At 33.4% G+C, this 21,176-nt stretch overlaps 2 protein-coding genes and 1 pseudogene across 2 annotated transcripts; all 3 read left to right on the forward strand.

Annotated features, from left to right (window-relative positions):
- The first annotated feature begins 302 nt into the window (after positions 1-302).
- On the forward strand, positions 303-1,609 carry LOC122596451 (golgin subfamily A member 6-like protein 22). The gene is made up of 3 exons (XM_043769033.1): positions 303-547; positions 845-1,507; positions 1,606-1,609. Exons 1-3 carry the CDS (start codon positions 492-494, stop codon positions 1,607-1,609), a joined length of 723 nt encoding a protein of 240 aa, XP_043624968.1. The 5' UTR covers positions 303-491.
- A 1,515-nt stretch (positions 1,610-3,124) lies between these two features.
- LOC122596461 lies at positions 3,125-7,485 on the forward strand (annotated as a pseudogene).
- Positions 7,486-9,013: 1,528 nt separating this feature from the next.
- Positions 9,014-14,443, forward strand: LOC122584322. The gene is made up of 14 exons (XM_043756529.1): positions 9,014-9,185; positions 9,282-9,361; positions 9,471-9,582; positions 10,559-10,641; positions 10,902-10,967; positions 11,079-11,179; positions 11,362-11,480; positions 11,695-11,735; positions 11,863-11,951; positions 12,861-13,041; positions 13,124-13,240; positions 13,600-13,644; positions 13,834-13,971; positions 14,070-14,443. Exons 1-14 carry the CDS (start codon positions 9,095-9,097, stop codon positions 14,202-14,204), a joined length of 1,398 nt encoding a protein of 465 aa, XP_043612464.1. The 5' UTR covers positions 9,014-9,094; the 3' UTR covers positions 14,205-14,443.
- The last annotated feature ends 6,733 nt before the right edge of the window (positions 14,444-21,176 follow it).

Consider the following 21,176-nt stretch of genomic DNA (forward strand, 5'->3'; position numbering starts at 1 on the left):
TTCTCTATGGGCTTTGTTGCAACCGCGGTCTGCCATTAGCTTTACTCAAGCCAAGATCGATGCACAAGCTCCTAGATCCGAGATCACGTGTAAGTTTGTTGCTTTTGTTTTTTTTGTCCATTATAAATAACAATCTAATCCATGTTAAGTTAGTTATAGCCAATAATATCAACTAGAAGGGGGCAAATGTAAATAGCAAAATCTAATCCATGAAAAATTAGTTTTAGACAATAATATCAACTTCTAATAACTAGAAGGGAGCAAATGTAAATAGCAAAATCTAATCCATGAAAAATTAGTTTTAGACAATAATATCAACTTCTAATAAATAGAAGGGGGCAAATGTAAATAGCAAATTGGCGGGAATAGCCGTTAGGGACGGTTACCGAGTTTCATACATTAGTTGTAATTGCATTCATTCATTCAATAAACTCATAAATCATCTCTATTCCTCTGAACTCTGATAAATAATTCTCTCATTTTTCCTGAAAATGTCCTCTCCATCGATTGAATCTTCACCGATTTCACCAAATAAAAGTGACGATGGGTAAATTTCCAGTAACTCTAACCTAGTTTACTAGTTTTTTGATTATTTTTTTTCAAATTTCAGATTTTGATGTTTTTATTTTTATTTTTTATAATTTGTAAACTTTTTTTTTTCGAATTTTTTTTATCTTTTTTTGATTTTTTTCCCCAGTTTTGTTGTTTTTATTTTTATTTTTATATATTTTGCAAACTTTTTTTCAATTTCTTTCTTTTTTTTTTTATTTTGTTTTCCAATTTTATTGTTTTTGTTTTATTTTTATAATTTGCACAAACCCTAACCTACTTTTTTTGGTTTCAGATCTGGGAAATCTGTATACGCTCAGCCTAATTCATATGAGGTTATTGATGGAGTGCTGAGAATGCTTCCAAACAGCTCTATCATTCCAAATTATGAATCTGTGGAAAATGAAGAAGTGATGTGGGATAGTGACGAGCTAGTGAGGAATAACAGAGAACTGCTGAGGAATAACGGGGAACTGCTGATGATTAGTGGAGAATTGCTTGGTAATAATGGTGAAATGACGAGGAATGAACTGTTGAGGAGGAATGAAGAACTCTTGAGGAGGAATGAAGAACTGTTGAGGAAGAATGAACAACTCTTGAGGTTCATTGAAGTGACAAAGCTGTCTGAAGAAGAAGAAGAAGGAGCGAGAAAGCTGTCTGAAGAAGAAGAAGAGGAAGCGAGAAAGCTGTCTGAAGAAGAAGAAGAGGAAGCGAGAAAGCTGTCTGAAGAAGAAGAAGAAGAAGCGAGAAAGCTGTCTGAAGAAGAGGAAGCGAGAAAGCTGTCTGAAGAAGAAAAAGCGAGAAAGCTGTCTGAAGAAGAAGAAAAAGCGAGAAAGCTGTCTGAAGAAGAAGAGGAAGCGAGAAAGCTGTCTGAAGAAGAAGAGGAAGCGAGAAAGCTGTCTGAAGAAGAAGAGGAAGCGAGAAAGCTGTCTGAAGAAGAGGAGGAAGCGAGAAAGCTGTCTGAAGAAGAGGAGGAAGCGAGAAAGCTGGCTGAAGAAGAAGAAAAAGCGAGAAAGCTGGCTGAAGAAGAAGTGACAGAAAAGGTTGAAGTAATAGTTAGAAAGGGATTCCATTGTGGATATTGTGGAAATGAGGAATGACAAGAAGTTTAAGATCCATGTGTATGGGAAGAAGTGCCAGGTAAAGCTTTTATTAACTATATATAGATGCAAGTTAAAGTTCATTTTCTTTTAATTAACTTAATCAACTAACATATCAGTCATTGTTTTTTTCAGGAATTGAAGAAAATTATAAAATATCAAGCGGAGATGCAGAACATGACTGAGGAAGAGGTAATGAAGAGAATAATAATAAATGAAGGAAAGTATCCTTGCAATCGTTGCGACTTTGTTTGTTCTAGCAAAGAAGAGTTAGGCGTTCATTTGAATAACGAGTGCAAGGCTGCGAAGAATCAACATGCAACTGGTACTGGCCCATCTGAAGCATGAGACACATCGCCGTTAGAAATGCATTTATTTTGTTTTTAATACCTGGTTGTACGGATTGATTCTTTATTCTCTCTTCAATTGTTTAGATGTACCACACGTAAACATAATTTACATCTCTCAAAAAAACAATTTTAAATTCTAAACATAATGTACCACAAGTGATTTTTAGAAATGTGCCTTTTTCAATAGATGTAACAAAAGTTCCATATCACCGCAACTAGTCCCTACTGCAATAAACTGATCTGAAATTCATCATTTGATTCATGGAATTAAGTAGCAGACATTGATGCACATTGATGCATTGCAGTTCCAAATTTAACATAAACCCAAGTAGTTTAAAACTAGTAATAATTTTTATATATTTCTCCTCTCTATGACAGTTTTTTGGCTGCTACCTTGGAAAAAGGGTGCATGTACAAGCTGAATCTGATCAAGGGAGTTGCCAAGAGCGATCTAATGCGTAATCATTGTCTATATCAAGTGTACTTACTCTTTTGTTAAGCTTTGTTGTTGAAACAGAAATTGCTTTTATGTCGGAATTGATTTCTGATAAATTTGTGTATGATATATCACTTGGAACTATATCTGCGTTTTATAATTGTCTATATGAAGTGTACTTACTTTTTAATTGTTGTGTATAGTATTCACCTGGCACTATATGTGCTTTTTATCAGTCTATATGATGTGTACTTAACTTGGTGGCCCTCACAGTTAGTCCCTCTTTATTTTTATCTTTATAGTTTTTTTTGCGTTTTTGATGTATGATGTTTTGGAACTAATCGTTTCTTTTTCTGGTTTGGAGTTTAAATATCATGTATGCTGTTGTGGGTTTAATCATTTATCGCTTAGGAAGTTTCAAACTTGGGACTGATATGTTCGTTTTTTTAATGAACACTTGATGGTAAATCAAACTTGATAAATTATCTGAATGCAAGTTTTCAGCTGGATAGTGTTTATGTTGACCCTAAAAGTCAAGAGTGTTTATGTTGAATAGTAATAGTTTTAGGTAAGGGATTTCGTGATTTTGGCTAATTCTGATCATAGTTATGTAGTAAACTAGATGGTTTGTTATGCTTTAGTTAATATGCACTTCTTTCAAGTCACTGCAACAAATTTGGAGAAACACTATGTTGTTGCAATACACTAGCGGATACAAGAGGTTAGACAACAAACTTGAAAGTAAAATGGTGGATGTCAAGCTGGCAGTTTATTTGATGTTTCCGAGGATTCAGATTATGTTCATACTCTTCTTGGTAAGTTTTGACTCACAAATTGCATTTAAAAGAATGCTCTCGAACAGTTTGACTTGGTATCAGTCTTCATAAAATGTTTGCGTACAACACTAAGTTTTTGTGGGTGTGGACTTGTAATCTATTTTCACATGATGTATTTTATACCAGCCAAAGCTATTGATGAGTATGCAACTTTGGATGAAGGCAGCAGAGTGGAAGGAAGAAACTTCAGATGTGGACCCCAGGCTAGAAGCTATTGTCGAGAGAATGCTTGATAAGTATGTCTGCTATTATTCTTTGTTTAGTTATGGCTTCCATATTCTGATAAGGCCCGAGCGAATAGTTGAATTATAGTAATCCATTACAAGAAAAACTAGTTGCTTGGTACACCGTTTCTTGGAAATTATAAAAAGTTAAAAACTAGTAATCTCACCAATTAGTTAATCTCAATGTCATAAGTGTCAGGCTATTCTCTTATGACCTATATGTGGGAAATAGTTGCATCTTATCACCAAATTATAATTAACATCAGGCCCGGGCCCTTATAGGTCTAACATATATTCTCTCTGTATATCTTCTCAAGGTGCATAAAAGATGGAAAGTTTCAACAAGCGATAGGAATGGCAATTGAATGTCGAAGGTTGGATAAGCTTAAGGAAGCTTCAATACAGTTGACTCACGAACAGTTTCTCTACAGTCATAACAAGTGAGGAACTTCAATACAGTTGACTCTTCAGTTTCTCTACAGTCATAACAAGTGAGGAACCTCTTTCTTCTAGTAGTGTTGTTTAGATCTATTTTGGCAGGTTGGGTATGAGTTGAGGTGGGTTGTATCAGATAAATTTACTTGAAAGACTTGTTCTTTTTGTATATAATTTGTGTGTCATATAGTCATAGTTTTATGGTTATAGTGATTTAAGAGGTTTATCCATCAAAGGTATACTTTCGGTGACTTTGAAGCTGATTAATTTAAAGTTAAGTTTTTGAGATTATACCTGGTTATTCCTTATAAAACATAATCCGAGTCACCTTTTTTTTTTTTTTTTTTTTTTTTTTCTATCTAACTTAGAATTTGGTGCGCTTCATTTTGGAAAAGATTAATAATGTCCCTATCTTTAAATAGGTTTGATCTACTTATTCTGAAGACTATAAAGCAATCGATTGAGATTAGGAACAGCATTTGTCACAGTGCTACGATATATGCAAATGCACTTATGCATGCTGGAACTACAGTGATACATTTTTAAGAGAGAATTTGGTAGACATCTTGTTAATTTCACTCCTATTATAAAATGCTATCAAAACTTTGTTGGTGATTCTAAACCTTTCCCATGTATGATTTCAGGACTGGCTGAGCAGGGCCACTAACTGGGCGAATTTCAGTGCAACGGCCGGGCTTGGTGTTATTCACCGAGGCCACCTGCAGCAAGGAAGGTCAATGATGGCTCCTTATCTTCCTCAGATCGGGTCTGGTGGTGGGGGTAGTCCCTATTCTGAAGGTGGCGCCCTCTATGCCCTGGGTTTGATTCATGCAAATCATGGAGAAGGCATCAAACAGTTTCTGAGGGATAGCCTACGCAGTACTAATGTTGAGGTGATTTTTTTTTTCCCAGCCAAAATAGTGTGAATTTATAGGGATTATAGTTACATTGACTTGTATACTGTTTGTTGCAGGTTGTTCAACACGGTGCTTGCTTAGGTCTTGGTCTATCGGCTCTTGGGACTGCTGATGAAGAGATTTATGATGAGATAAAGAGCGTTCTTTACACTGATAGTGCTGTTGCGGGTGAAGGCGCAGGTATTAGCATGGGTCTGCTGATGGTTGGAACTGCAAGTGAGAAGGCAGCAGAGATGCTGGTGTCTGCTTATGAGACACAACATGGGAAGATTTTAAGGTAAAACTTGTCTAGTGTTGGTCAAAACAGGATGGATTGGTTGGTCCACAGAGTTATTTAGAAACAGTTTGAAAAACTCTATGTGTTAATTAAGATGGAAAAAGCATTTTCTCTTCAATTATAATCCACATCGGAGATTAAATTTATCTAAAGCACTATCAAGATGAAATTAGTTATACATAAATGCGTGGGAATTGCTATCATTTACATTTTAAATTAAATCTTGATGCGCTGGGGGTTATCATTAGGTATTGCTCTCACAGTGTTCGGTAGAGAAGAAGAAGCGGATACCTTAATTGAACAAATGACCCGGGATCAAGATCCCATACTACGTTATGGTGGCATGTATGCATTAGGATTAGCGTACAGTGGGACACCAAATAACAAGGCAATTGGTAAATTACTTCACTCGCTGTATCAGATGTGAGTGATGATGTCAGGAGGACTGCTGTTTTAGCCCTTGGATTTGTCATGTACTCTGAGCCCGAACAGGTGAATGCTATTTCTATAAACCTAAGTCGCATCAGTCTATCATTATTATGGATTTGATAATTTCTAATTGGATCGCTTTCAGTCTTGTCATATACAGTATTTTTGGTGCATGTTTTTCTATCATTATTTTTGGTGCATGTTTTTTGCATATACAGTAGAAGTGGCAAGATGTGGGCGGGTTTATGTGAAAATGGGTAAGTTTTGGTAGCAGGATTGACCCTTTCTCTTAATATGCTTGTGGAAAAATTAAATTTTAATAATTATTCAGTGTCTAACGTGATTACAAGGTTTGTAGTATTTCAGTAACCATTTTAAAATGATGTTTTTATGCCTTAAAGTTGCACTTTCCATGACTTGTCCTTTGTGACCATTCGACTCATTTTCTATGATGTATATCTATTAATCTAACTCCTGTGTTCTTCTTTACTGCAGATGCCTCGTATGGTTTCTTTGCTGTCCGAGTTTTATACGGGCTTAAGCGAGGCTATATCGTTGTTAGAACCTCTGACATCGGATGTAACTGACTTTGTTCGTCAAGGTGCTCTAATCTCAATGGCCATGGTCCTGATCCAAATAAGTGAAGCTAGTGACTCCCGTGTAGGGGCTTTCAGGTTTTTTTTCCTACCCATATGTCCTAGTTTATCTGTTTGAACCAATTTGACCATCTGTATCAGATTAGTGAAAGTTGCCATTCATATTATATTTATCTTGCTTTTGCTATTCTCTCTACTTTCTTCATGTGCTTTTAACTTCTAACAGGCGCCAGTTGGAGAAAATAATATTGGATAATCATGAAGACACCATGTCTAAGATGGGTGCAATTTTAGCGTCTGGAATCCTAGATGCTGGAGGAAGAAACGTTACTCTTAGGCTGCTTTCGAAGACAAAACATGACAAGATGACTGCTGTAATTGGGCTTGCTGTTTTTAGCCAGTTTTGGTACCGGTATCCACTGATACTTTATTAGCCTTGCTTTTCCCCCTACAGCTTTAATTGGACTCAATTATGACCTGAAAGTGCCTAGATTTGAGTTCTTGTCGAATGCGAAACCTTCCTTGTTTGAGTACCGTCGTCCTACAACCGTATCCACAGCCACATCAGCTGTGAAACTTCCAACCGCTGTTTTGTCCACATCAGCAAGAGCTAGCAAGAAGGAAGCGGAAAAAGCTAATGCCGAGAAGTTACCTGGTGGTGACACAGCTGCTGCCTCTGGTTCTGGCAAGGGAAAAGCTTCTGCTGAGAAGGATGCGGATTCGATGCAGGTATCTTTTATTGGTCCCTTTTTTTTATTTTTATTTTAAATAGATTTCAAAATTCACCACTTTTAAAGGTGGTAGTGTGACTTTTAACCTCTACCATTTATCCTTGAATTCGTTTCATGGATATGACTTTTTTTGCAACACCATTATTCAACTCTGTGGGATTAAAAGCTATTAGTTTGTTTGCATCTGAATGTATGAAAAATGGTACTTGGCTACAATTCTTACTATTGTTTTTGCTTTTTATGCATCTGACAGGTGGATAGTCCTGCTGGAGAGAAGGAAAAGAAAGCTGTACCTGAACCAACTTTCCAGATCTTAACAAACCCTGCAAAAGTGGTTCCTGCTCAGGAGAGGTATATTAAATTCCTGGAAAACAGTAGATATGCTCCAGTGAAAGCAGCTGCGTCTGGTTTTGTTCTATTAAAAGACCTCCGCCCAACTGAACCAGAAGTTTTGGCCCTAACAGTTTTGTTCTATTTATTTGAAGTGTTTCTTGAATAGTTATATATGTGTAGTTTGGTTGTAAGTTTGAATGATGTATGATACATGGTTATTCAAAACGGGTATAATTCGAATTTAAAAAGCGGGCCGGTTTGGATTTGCATTATAGAAATTCGGATTTTGTACGTTGTGAAATGTATGAGAATATTTTTCAAAATAAATAAATGTTTTGTAATTATTTAGGATCGATGTTAAGGCTCAAAATTTTTATTTTTATTTTTCTTTCTAACCAGAGCACTTGTGGCTTCCCAAGCGAAATGCAACTATATAAGAACTTCCCAACATATAATGGGCTATTTCACTAGTTGGCATCATTAATTTATTAGAAAGAACTGCTCATTTGGGGTAATGATTTTCTACATTTAAAAGACAACCAACATAATCGACCGGTTACATGAAGTTGCGAATATCTTTGGGAATAAAGTGAAGTCGAGAGATATGGGTTTGATTTTCTATCTCATGCAAAAGTTTGAGGGCCTTTTTTATCATTTAAGTAGAAAATATAAGTAGTCTGTTAGTTAGGTAGAAGTAGAAGTAAGATATGCTTAAATTTAAATTCTCACCCAACGTCAAGGTATTGAGACTCAAAATCTGCAAAAAACGATGCAGTTTCCTTCTTTAAACTGATACTTCTTAAGCCTAGTTATGCTCTTATGCTTAACTAATATGCTAAAAGTTACCCAAGAACATGGTTTATTATTCCAAAAAGTATACAAGGTCTTTCTAAGATGATGGTAATCTTGATTACATAATATATATTATATTATAAAAAGAATAGCCCATGTTGAAAGTTACATGGGAGAAAATGTCTAAAATACCCTTAATGATATATTACACTATTAGTCATTAATCTTTTAAAATATCTCAATTAACTCTTTATATTGAAGACTTTTACATCAATTATCTATATCGCTCGCCGCCTCTACCACTAATAGTCGCACCCACTAACACTGTCGCCGCCACGAATACCGCCGCATAACGCGGCTACAATTTGTTGAGATATGTCTAATTATAGCATTTAGATGTCAAAACGTAATTCTGGAGGTTGGATCATAAATTTACAATCAAGTTCAATTTGTTGTTGTTTTTTTTAAATGTAGAGTCTGAAAACTTGAATGTATTTGGTAAGCCGTAAATTCTATCGCCAACTAAAATAAATAAATAAATATAAAAATAAAACCTCTTTTATAATGTTTAAGAATATTTCAATTTTCTATAAAGCCTTATAACGCATATTGACCTATCCTATTTTAAAAAATTCAGTACCATTTTATGTCCAAAATACCCTTATTTTTAATCTTAATTTCCCTATATACCTAATCAATACTTTTATACTCTTTAATAAATAAAATAAAATTCGATTTAAAAATTATGGAGGAATTATCAAACATATCATTAATGATTAAATTACGATATCAATCATTTATCTAAAATATCTCCTTTTACATTTATTATTAACATCATTCAACGCCGCCTTCACCACCAACAATCAGCCATGCCACACCGTTGCCGCCACAACTACCATCGTATTGCACGGGTATCATGTTAATAATATTAAAAAAAAATACAGATATCGTACCTATCTCGTATTATTACCGATACATTTTTGGTAAACTTGCTTGTTAAAAAAGTATAGAAAAACAAAACCCAGAGGAATCCAAAACCCTTTCCTTTTTGTAAACCCTGTCCGGCGAGGCGAGGCGAGGCGACGGACAATGGTATCTTCATTATTGTTATCATATAGATATAGAAGATACATATACAATCATGTTATTCATTTCCACAGATCCCCCCCTATTTCTACAGGTACCTTTTCCTTCCTTTTATTCATTTCCATTTTCTACCACTCTTTGATTTTTTTTCCTTTTGGTTCTCATATATATATATGTAAGTATGTTGCAGTAGCAGTGAGTTCGATCGGGCATAAATTAAGGTTTTCGGCATTTTATTCCACACATTTTGTTGGCGATACTCCTGTCCTCGTATGTTTCCCTTTATTTATTACTCTAGTGTTTTCCTTAATTATTACTGTATTTTTAGATATATAAATTTCACTTTGAATTATAATATTATGTATGTATGTATGTATAGGTTAGGGATTTTATACATTCAGCATTGTATGATCCAAATCATGGTTACTTTTTCCAAAGTCCTCGCTCTGTTGGCGTCCTCGATAGGAGCATTAACTTTCATAATCTTCAAGGTATATATGTACTTTTTTCCACATGTATTTAATATACACACCATTAGTTCCGGTTAACATGTAATTTTATAGTTATTGACCTTTTTGTGGTTCTCGTCTCAAGTTAAAGGCTAACTAACTTCAGACGAGAACCACCCAAAAAAGGTCAAGAATCGTGATAACCATACCCTTATTAAGTTAAAGGCTTCTTTGTTAAGTTCATTCATGTTTAAAAGTGATGGACGTTTAAATGAGACCAAAAAACGAGCTGAGAACCTGTTAACACACAAGTTGTTTCATATGCCTATGGCCTAGACACACTCGAACAAATCATATTTGAATTATATGGTACATTTGTGGTTTTCAGCACTTTTCACATACGAATGAACATGCAATCTGATAGTTCTCAACCTTTTATGGTTCTCGTTGTTAATTTAAACACCATTTATTTTCTCTAGTTTTCCACTCATCATTAGGCATGTGATGTGTGCTCCAGTGCTTATATTGATTGCTGTAACTCACGATAATCTGTTTTGGGTACTTGACATAAATAGATTATGGTAATTAAAACTTTGATTACTATGAAATGTGTACATCCAAACACCCCTTGAACTAGTTAAGTTGCTTAGTAGTAGATGTGCTCTAAAACTACAATGTCGGGGGGGGGGGGGGGGGGGGGGATTATATGTCGATCAAATTTGAGTATAGGTGGAGTTCAACTAACTTTTTTAGTTTCTTAAGCTCAGAGATTTATTAATCTGATTGCTAGATGACTTACGAAAAATTTATCCGGCTCTGCCAGGTCTTTGTTCTATCTAATGACTAACATGAGTTACCACACAAGTTAGTTTATACCTTAAATCACATCACTTTTATTTTATATTTTTAGAAATAGAATACCTAAACAAAATATAATACATTATTGTACAGTAGTCATTGTGGAAGATGGTGTTGTACTGTTGTCAGGCTTAAAATCTGAGCAGGGTCTTTGTTTCAGGAAGGAAAGCTTACATGTCACACTTGGACAAAATATACAAGCAAAATGATGTTTCCTGGTTTACTCCAGTTGAGCTTTTCAAGGTATATATAATGTACACCATAACTTTTATGGCTAACATTTCAGAGCCTTGCAACCATCTGTCATTTGGGGTTTCAAGGTTAAACCAAAATGAAATATTTGAACTTGAGCATAGAAGGTGAATCTAAGCTCTATGTCTAGCATGAAGTTTTAAGTAGCATTTTTGGCCGGACTTTTTGTTTATATGAATATTTATAGGAAAGTTAATTCAAGCTAACTTATATACATGCGATCATAGTCACATTTGCAACTTATTTTACAGCCTTGGTATGCCCACGGAATTGCTGAAGCAATTTTGCGAACAACCAATCTTTCTTTTCCACTAAAGGTGAGTTGATCAATCTGCATGTTCTGTCTTTTTGAATAAGATGAAGAACGAGAGTTTCCATCATATTCTGCTTGTTGTGGTTAACTCTTGATGCTAATGTGGTGTGTTCAGATCTATGAAATTGGAGGTGGATCAGGAACTTGTGCAAAGGGCATAATGGATTACATAATGTTGAATGCACCCACTCGAGTTTATAATGATATGTCATACACGTATGTACAGTGTTTCTGCTATAAATTTATTATACATAAGCATTTGTATGTGTAATATATTTGAATATTAATTTGACTAACTATGGATGTTATGCAAAATCGCAATTAGCCATACTGTTGCCAAGTTGTCAAAGTATATATGATTTGTTATATCGTCTCGTGAACTACCCTGTCTTCTGCAGCTCTGTAGAAATTAGTTCTTCGTTAGCCAAGAAACAGTTGGAGACTGTTGGGGAAGTTCGCAGTCACTTATCAAAGTTCAAAGTAGAATGCCGTGATGCTGCTGATCGTAGTGGATGGGGTATGTGCTACTGTCCCTGTAACAGTTAATAATATGGAATAATAGCTGTTGATAAAACAATTTATAACTATAAGTTTCATTCAATTTTATAGAAATCTCGTTTTCATTAATGACGCTTTGAGAAAGTTCTTTTTTCTTTCTGTTAGATTGTGCAGTCGGACTTTCTCTTGTCCATGAACAGGTTGGGAAATTAACAGTTTTGCTCTTAAAACAGGGGAGGCAGAACAACAACCATGCTGGGTTATAATGCTCGAGGTTTGGTTCTATCTATATTTTTACTAACATTATAATTGCTTGACAAATTGTTCAGGCATGAATCAGTTTTATGATCTTGTTACCTCATTGCAAGGTTATAAATAAAACTTTCATTTTGTCCTGCTAGGTTCTTGATAACCTTCCACATGATCTAATTTATTCAGAAAATCAAGTTTCTCCATGGATGGAAGTTTGGGTAGAAAAGCAACAAGACAGGTGAATTGATGCAACTACTTATTCCAGCTTTAACTATCTCAAATATATATGTAAATTGTCCTTGTTTTCAATAATCAATATCATATATGGCCTGAATGTGTTTAAATATCTGACATGGGAAGTTGGTTAAAACCATTGACACTCTGTTAAGAGCAAATTAAGGTATAGCGAGAATTATCATGTCACAGGCTATAAATGTAGAAAAGTTACTCTTACCTCTTAGAGCCTTAGAGGTAAGGATGACATCATAATAAATATACATATCATAGAAAATTGAGGGAATCTACTTCCAACTTTATGGTACTCATGGAAATTGTAATTCTTTTCAGATTGCCACATTATTATATATTTCTTTTTCATGCTAAGTTACGTATCTATTATTGATAATTATTACAAGCAATTAACTCTATTGATCCACATCCACAATATTCTCTGTTTCATCTTTGTTGGAGGGTAGTTAGATGCCTGACAAATAATCATGGTCGGTTTGAGCTATGTACATTTGACCATTGCAAGTATGGTTGCACAGAACAAATTAAGAAAGTTCTTTAGCTATTTAGTGCTGGTCTAATAGTGCCTAGGATGAGCAAAACTTGCAGTAGACATGTTGCATCGATGGCCCACAATACAAATTAAGAAAGTATGTACATTTGACCATTGCAAGTATGGTTGCACAGAACAAATTAAGAAAGTTCTTTAGCTATTTAGTGCTGGTCTAATAGTGCCTAGGATGAGCAATACTTGCAGTAGGCATGTTGCATCGATGGGACCCACAAAAAGGAGAATTGAACCTGATCATTTTTTCTGCTTGCATCATATAATTGGACCGAGAAACTACAGAATTAAATAGTGTATCTTGTTAATTAACATCTAATGATTGTTTAATGATTATGGCTCTTTTCTTAACAGCTCTAAATTATCTGAGTTGTATAAGCCGATGCAGGATCCACTGATCAAAAGCTGTTTGGATATCTTACATGTGGACAAAGACTATAGACCCCAGGAAGCTAGGGAGGCTTCGTTCCCTGGCAACATCTGGGCTAAAGTCTTTCCTAAACCTAGACGATGTTGGCTACCGACTGGTTGTTTGGTAAGGTTTTGCTTAATTCATATATAACAGAAAGGAGATTCTGTTTACATCTATTTATAATATAAAATTACATTACATCCAGAAACTTCTAGAAGCATTACACGGAGCCTTACCAAAGATGTCAATGATTGCTTCTGACTTCAACTACCTTCCTGATGTCAAAGTACCTGGTGACAGAGCTCCACTGGTTTCAACAAAGGTAACATAGTCTCTTAATTATTTTGTTGAAATTCACGATACCAGAAATTTTGTAGACCACAATGAACCATTTTTTCCGTAGTTGAGTGAAATGTTGAAGGATTTTGGATTCAAATAACAGATTGTAAATTAGCAATCCTTGTGTCTGTGCACGTGAACATAAGTGTGATTGTGAATATGTACGTATCACGTATATACCAAAAATTGTAAAGCAGAAACTCATAATATATATGAACTTCAATATTATATACTGGTAACTGAAAAAGGATATGAACTATTGGTTATTTCCTCAATGATTAAGGGTTGGCATATAGGTGATAAAACAGAGAAATAAAAGGCACTATAATTTTATCTGTGCAGAAAGATGGAAGCAGTTCAGACTACAGCACCTACCTGGATGCCAAGGTATTGCCTCATATGTTCTTTAACAATTCATCTAAGTGACGATTTATTTGTTTATCAATATTTTATTCCCAAAAATGGACAAAACCATCTAATTTCTGCATCACAAATGAATACTATCCACTTCTTTGTAATGATAACAATGAGTGAAATGGACGACTGTAGCTTAAAAACTTCCTATGTTTCTTGCAGGGTGATGCAGATATATTTTTCCCAACAGATTTTTGGTTCTTGGAGCGTATTGACCATTACAGCTCTGGATGGTTAAAATCACGTATAGAGTCTTTTGAGCGATCATCAAAACAAGGAAAGAAAAGGCGCACCATAACAGTAAATTCACATTCTTAATCTAATGTGATTTTCTTTGTGAATTTGGGTTTAAAAGATTTGCATTGGCGTATCTAAGATTATGTGGTGATTGTATGTAGCTGGATACATCGGTGTTTATGGAAGAATTTGGCCTGCCTACAAAGACAAGGACCAAAGATGGATACAACCCTCTTCTTGACGACTTTATAAATACTAAATTTTACCTTAGCGTCCCAACTCACAATACCAAATAAATAGTTTCATTTACAACTCTAAATAGTCGACTACAAAGAGAAATGTTTCCGTGTACTGAAGTCCGAGATACCTTGATCTTGCATATCGTCAAATCCTGTTGTGCTCTTCATTTTGGGCTTTCATTTCTCCGCCAGTTGGGTCCAATAACTGTTGTATCTTAGAGATATTATGCACCCTTTATGTAATAAGACTATACGAGTAACTAAGTATTCATAATTCCATATTCATTTACGCACAATCTCACACATGTTATATATTAAGACTACATGGCTACGCCTGCTGATAATGGTATTTGAAAGTACCCAGGCTTCTACTTTTACTGCTGACCAAACAAATCCTGCGTTATAAGCTTATTTTTTATATTGAATCATCGAAATAGATATTAGATATCTGATGGTAGTAGTTTTATGAAATTTACGAGGCGTGTGCTTGAACTACTTTTCAAAATTGTGTCACAATGCGAACTCGATTTTTTTTTAATCATTGTAGAAGTTTAATGCTCGTTTGTGTTCTTTAAAACATTTTTAATTAAATAATTTTAAGCTCGAGTTTGATAAACTTGCGTGATTGCTCAGACTCAAGAAATCTCATTTATGATCATAATGGGCACATTATGTTAGAATAAAGTAAGCTTGATAGATGTATTTTTTGGTTAAGCTCGATTAGCTCATTCAATTTAAAATAATCAACTTTTCAGATGAGATGAATCAAAATTGAGGAATGATATATTTTTTGAGCTCGACTTTAACTCTATTGAGCAGTTTGTTAAAATTTGAACTTTTTTATACTTCAAACTTTAGCTGGTTACATTTACAAAATATTTCCTATACATATATATAATGATTAGGGGTTTGCTAAATACAGCCTTTAAGGCTGTGTTTAAGGTGCATAAATTGTTTGTACATTTATCATGAAAATCAGGGGGCGGACTTTTAATATGGAAGGTACAAGTTTTTTTTATGCATATTAAATACAGCCCTTAGAGATATATTTAGCATTTTCCTAATAATTATTATAGAAAATTAATCCATAAATAGTAATCAGAGTCATCAATCCTCAAACAATTATTCTTTCCCTTAGAAGATTATGTTTAAATATTTATTTCAAATTCAATGATTGAGTGTATAAAAATACCTTAGAGTAATAATCACATAGAGTAGTTAATTGTATACTTGTATAGTTGACCTGTTGATAGTCACTCCACATACAAACCAACCAATATTTCTTATTCATGTACCATATTGTATTGTCATAAAACATATTCCATTCAGAATATTATTTTAAGGATATTAGCCGCCACATCTGTTAGTTAATCTATAATATATATATATATGAATATGATATCGTATTACTATACTAGATTTGATTATCAAGTTTCTATCAATCGTATTTTAACCAAGTTATTAGTAGGTTATCCGTATAATACGGCGGACAATTAAAACCCTAAACCCATAACGATGGTGACAAAAACGAAATGTAGAAAGTGAGTGGTGACTTACGGTGGTGGGAGGTGATACATACTATTTTAAGTATTTGAATTAACCCCCGCCTAATGATTAATTAAAGGATGGAGATCCCCCCAAGTTACTTTCAACTTGAGGGGTCAAGTTAAGAGTTTCTTAACCCTTAGATGAAATTTAAAGGTTAAGATACAAATATGATCTTTTAATTTTGGCCTTTGGTTCTCATTCAATGGTCAAGATCCCTTCAACTTGACTCAAGTTAGAATTTCAACTTGAGAGAATCTTCATCCTTAATTAAATGCATATGATTAAACATATTCAAGAGATTTTAATACACACAACCCAAAATGAGGACGAGGTCAACAAATATTAAATCTTTAACACCAAAAATAATGATTATTAAGATTCACTTAGTAAAATTGCAAGTTTTTAATTGGTCTGTTACGTATAATAACCATGATTTTAAAGTTCAGTATATTGCACGGATTTAAAATTCGATATAAATTATAACAATTCATGTAAAATTGTTTACATTATGAATAATAACCTTAGAAAATTATTTAAAAGCTACTTGTTGGTCACAAACTCATAACCCATTCGTGTTTTGGCCTTGTTAAAAAAAGACCAGACAAACTTGTTGGCTGGTGTTTCTGCTTTGTGTAGGTACACAATTAGTAGAAGGTGATATATTTCATATTTGAAAATTGAAATGACTAGACAACGGAAAGCTATATGTTTGATTTTTATTGAGTCATGATTTTAGAAAAATAATAGTGTGTTTCAAAAATATTTGAAAAATATAATAATATTAATATATAATTATGAAAAAAACATTCTTAAAAGTTAATCTCTAAATGAGAAATTTATTACTTTCAAATTTTATCTAAATTAAAAAAAAAAAAAAAAAGACCTTTGACATTCAAAGAGTAAATATCAAACCATTCCTATAGCTTACAACTCTTCTTTTGATAATAATTTGACATTTTGTTCTAGTATTTTATAAAGAAAAAAAAAAGCTCTTCTCAATCTAATCATTATTCGGAGGTGAATCATAGAACACCAAAAATTGTGTCATCTTATGGACTTAACATAGGTCGCATCTCTCACGCGCACCAAGATCCAAACCTTCTTATTCTTAACGGAAACGCACGTTGCCAAAACATATAAAGATTGAGATAGTTACTCATAGAGGTATATCTATCGAGATATAAAATAATCTTCAAAAACAAATATGTTAATCACTTAATCAAGCTTTATTATTGTAACAAGTATAATATAAAAACTTCTTTTCTACACAATTAAAAAATTGTATAAAATACAAGTGTTTTATGCTCCAACAAAATCTTTTAACATATTGTAATTATATTCAAAAAATTTTACTAAGTCGTTGTTATATACTATGTATATGTTTATACAAATATTAAAAGCTATGGAGTAACAATTATGACAAAAAACCAGAGATGGTTATCAAAGGGAGGTATGAGGGGCTAATCTCGAAATTAAAATTTTATCATTGATTTTCAAATTTTTTGTTATAAGCTTTTAAATTTTGTTTTTTTTTTTATATTTGTTTTTCATGAATTTCTAATTTTGTTTTATTTTTTTAGAAAAATTGTACTGCCTCTACTTAAATCCATACTAAATTATCATCCGTAAATAGCTTTATGCTAACTTATCCTAAAAAGGCAATATGAATTTTTTAAGCCCCACAATTTTAATACTCCTTAAAAAAACATTTGTTTACTCCACTTGGATTATTATGATGCATCTTCTTAATTTATATGGACTTATTCAATCATCGAAGTCCACCCACCGTTTGAAATGGACGTTTGGACAGTTAACAAAAACGCTATGGTTAGACCGTCCGGGGTAGCCCGTTCCTTTTCGTAAATATCGTCTGGAATGCCCCGTAATGCCTGACATCGGTCCCCGGGTGGTCCCTCCGTTAGAAATTGAAGCCCTTCCGATTTTGAATGCGTTAAATTGGGCTTGCAAGTTTTGTTTTTTTTCTGTTTTTTCCCACCCCAAAGCCATATTTATTTATTTATTTATTTTTACCCTAAATTTAAACACTATATACATACACATTACCATTTAACACATCAATTCTCATTTTATCTTCAAAATCTTCTTATTTCTTTCATTCTTCTCCTAATATTTATACACTCAAACAACAAATGCCTAGACCTTGGACAGCAGATGAGACTATGAATTTAGCGAGAGCTTGGCTTGACGTAGCCGAAGATCCAAACGTAGAGGCTTTCCAACAAAAAAGAACATTTTGGAGCCGTGTAAGGGAAGTCTTTATTAATCTCCAAAATCATCAAGGCAAGTAAAGGAGCCTTGAGAGTGTGCAAGAAAAAGGGCGGAAGATGCGCCACTCAATTCACGAGTTCAAGCACATCTATGCTCGTCTGAACAATGAAATAAACCCGAGGCGTGTCGAAGTTGCTTTAGAGGAGTATCGTATGACGCATCCTGATTTTCTCTACCTCTCAGGGTGGGCATTGCTACGAGCTAGTCCAAGATTTATGATGTGATTTTATCGAAGATGTTTAGTTTCATATCTATCTATGTTATTCTGTTTTACGTTTTGTGTGTTTGTTTAAAATAAATGTTTGTTTTAGTGTTTTTATAATAAATGTTTTACTTGTGTTATTAAGGTTTTATTTTTTATTATATATGATTAACTTGTTTATTTAATATATTATTAATCACAAAACATTACATTTATTAATCACGAAACATTACATTTATTTTAAACACATCACATGAAATTAAAACAATACTTAACACAAATACATTAAATAAAAAGTAAACACTAACACGAATTATGGGGTACGCCAGCCATAAAGAGAATTGGTCGATGAAATGTCACTATCACCGTCATTACGGCGCTGGTACAATGGAATGGAAAGGGTGAAAATGGAATGAGAAACACTTCTCATGTTTGGTTGTAATGGATAATGGGAAAGAGAATCGAGAACAGGAGATCGATTCCAATCCCTCAATTCTCTATGAAATGTAGAGAATTGATGGGAATGGAAATTTTTAAATTTTTTTGTTTTTGTTTTAGTGATGTTATATATATTAAATTTGATAATTATTTAAAAGTTAGTATTTTTTATATATTCATTCTCTGCTTGTACCAAACGACGGAATCGGTTCTCTTTCCAAATACTCATTCTCTTTCCCACTACAATATATTCATTCTCTATTACATTTTCATTCTCTTTGATTCACTCCTACCAAACACCCCCTATAGTCTTAGCATGTACTCGTAGCTTATAAGGTCGTGTTTGTTTCACAGAATTTGATAAAATCTGATGGAATTGGAATTTAATTCCATTCCTTAGTGCGTTTGGTTGTTCAAAGAAGGAGGAATCTCATTCCGTAGGAATGTAAACATTCCATCATTTGATGGAATCTCCATTCCTTGGGGATAGAAGAAGGAATTTGATTCTTTCCGTCACTTGAATTCTCAAAAAATCAAAAACATTCCTTCAAATTTCAATTCTTTCGAAAGATTCCATTCCTTCAAAAAACATTCTGTGAACCAAACGCGTCCTAAGAGTTTATGGGAAATTCAATTTTTTAATTTTTAATAGTTTAAACTTATAAATTTTGTTTTAATTGTTAGATGTGTAGTAGCAAAAATCACAAGACCTTTGTTTTCAAGTCGCGAACTACAAAGAGGATAATGAAACCTTTCTTGAATAATACTATAAGACTTTTTAAGATGATGTAACTAGGGATGTGCACGATTTAGTCTAAACCGGCTAAACCGTTTAAATCGGAGTAATTGGACGGATTGGTCGGCTTAAAATAAAAAAACTTAAATCGTTGGTTTGTTTTTTTAATAAACCGCTCTTATGGTTTGGTTCGTGGTTTTAGACTTTTATCAAACCGGTTTAACCAAACCGGACTGTTTAATTATATCAATGGTATGTTTATATATATATATATATTCAATAATATTATAAATTATAAATAACAAATTATTAGTTGATATAAAGTTGAACGTATTCAAATTGTAGATTTAAAATTTTCAAAGATACGATTCCTAAATCATCAAGCTAATTAATATTACATGATTTATATTTTTCAAAATACTTTGTGTTTCTTTAAGTATAAGGGAAACTTTTGCAATTTAGTATTACTAAAAGCTTTTATATATAAACGTCAAAAGTATGATAACCGTTTAACCGGATCAAACCAAATCGGTTAATTAGTTTTGGTTGGGTTGATTTGGCATAACAATTTGGACGGATTGGTTTAAAAAAATGTTAAACCGTTTACATTGGTTTTGTTGAGATTTTTAACAAAAACCGACCAAACCGAACCACGCACATCCCTAGATGTAACGTTGTTCAAGGGTTATCTGACAAAACTTTGAGTAAACATTGTATAACAAGGATTTGGTCGCTATTTTCATGTGCGAGTCCATATTATCAACCTTATGCTATTTCCTTTATACACTCTTCCACAATTATATGTCTATATATTATCATTGGAGCTGATGGCAATATTTTCAAAATTCAATAAATTAAAATTTATTATCCATTTACAATTCAATTTATACATATTTGATGAGACCCAAATATTACATTTTCAATTAGAATTTTCAGTTACTTATTGGTAAAAATGCAATGTCAATATTTGTCAAATTGATAAGTTTTGACTTGTTTTTTAGTCAATAAGAGTCCGTTACGTGTCGAGCCAAAAACCTGCCAAATCTTACCAATTTGTAGGGTGTAGTATCAATTCTTGTCTAAGAGAGCCGATATTAGTCTTGAGAATTTCATATAAAAAGTTAACAGATAAAGCTCCAAACGTTCACCACAATCGGTCAAAAAGAACCGATGTTACTTACCAAAAGAGCCAATGCTATTTGTCACAAATTGTCAATTTTTGTGGATGCTACTTGTCGATGTTATTTGCCGACTACACTCTTACTCTTAGGCCCTTGCATAGCTTCACTTTCAAAGGATTTAATTATAACATGAACTCTATTCATCTAGACTCCATTTCTCTATTATCTATACTATTTTTTTTATATTATAAAGCAAATTCACCCTGTCTAAATTTTAAGTTTCAACATTTATTTTCTCAAAATGTCCCCTATCTATTTAATATTTACCTAAAATAACTATATTACCATTTCTCTCTCCTGAAATTTCAACCAATCATTTTTTTTCTCTCTCATCCATAAATCATTTATTGCTCCAATTCATTCAAAATCTTTTATCTCAAAAACCGTATATCGATAAATTATAAAATTATATGGGTCTTCTTAAAATTTCATGCTCTTTCATTAGAGATGTCATTTGATATACTTTCGACGAATTTTTAAATCCGAGGGCGGAGCCCGTACGGTTAAGGCATTTGACTATCACACTCTATGACCTATTATGACCTATCACCCCACCATCTCACTGTCACAATGCACGAATACTTGCTCTCGTCAAATTTAAAATAAAAATATTTTTTTTTTTGAAAGGTGATAAA

This window comes from Erigeron canadensis, chromosome 1 (assembly GCF_010389155.1).
Source record: "Erigeron canadensis isolate Cc75 chromosome 1, C_canadensis_v1, whole genome shotgun sequence".
In the NCBI taxonomy this organism is placed as follows: Eukaryota; Viridiplantae; Streptophyta; class Magnoliopsida; order Asterales; family Asteraceae; genus Erigeron; species Erigeron canadensis.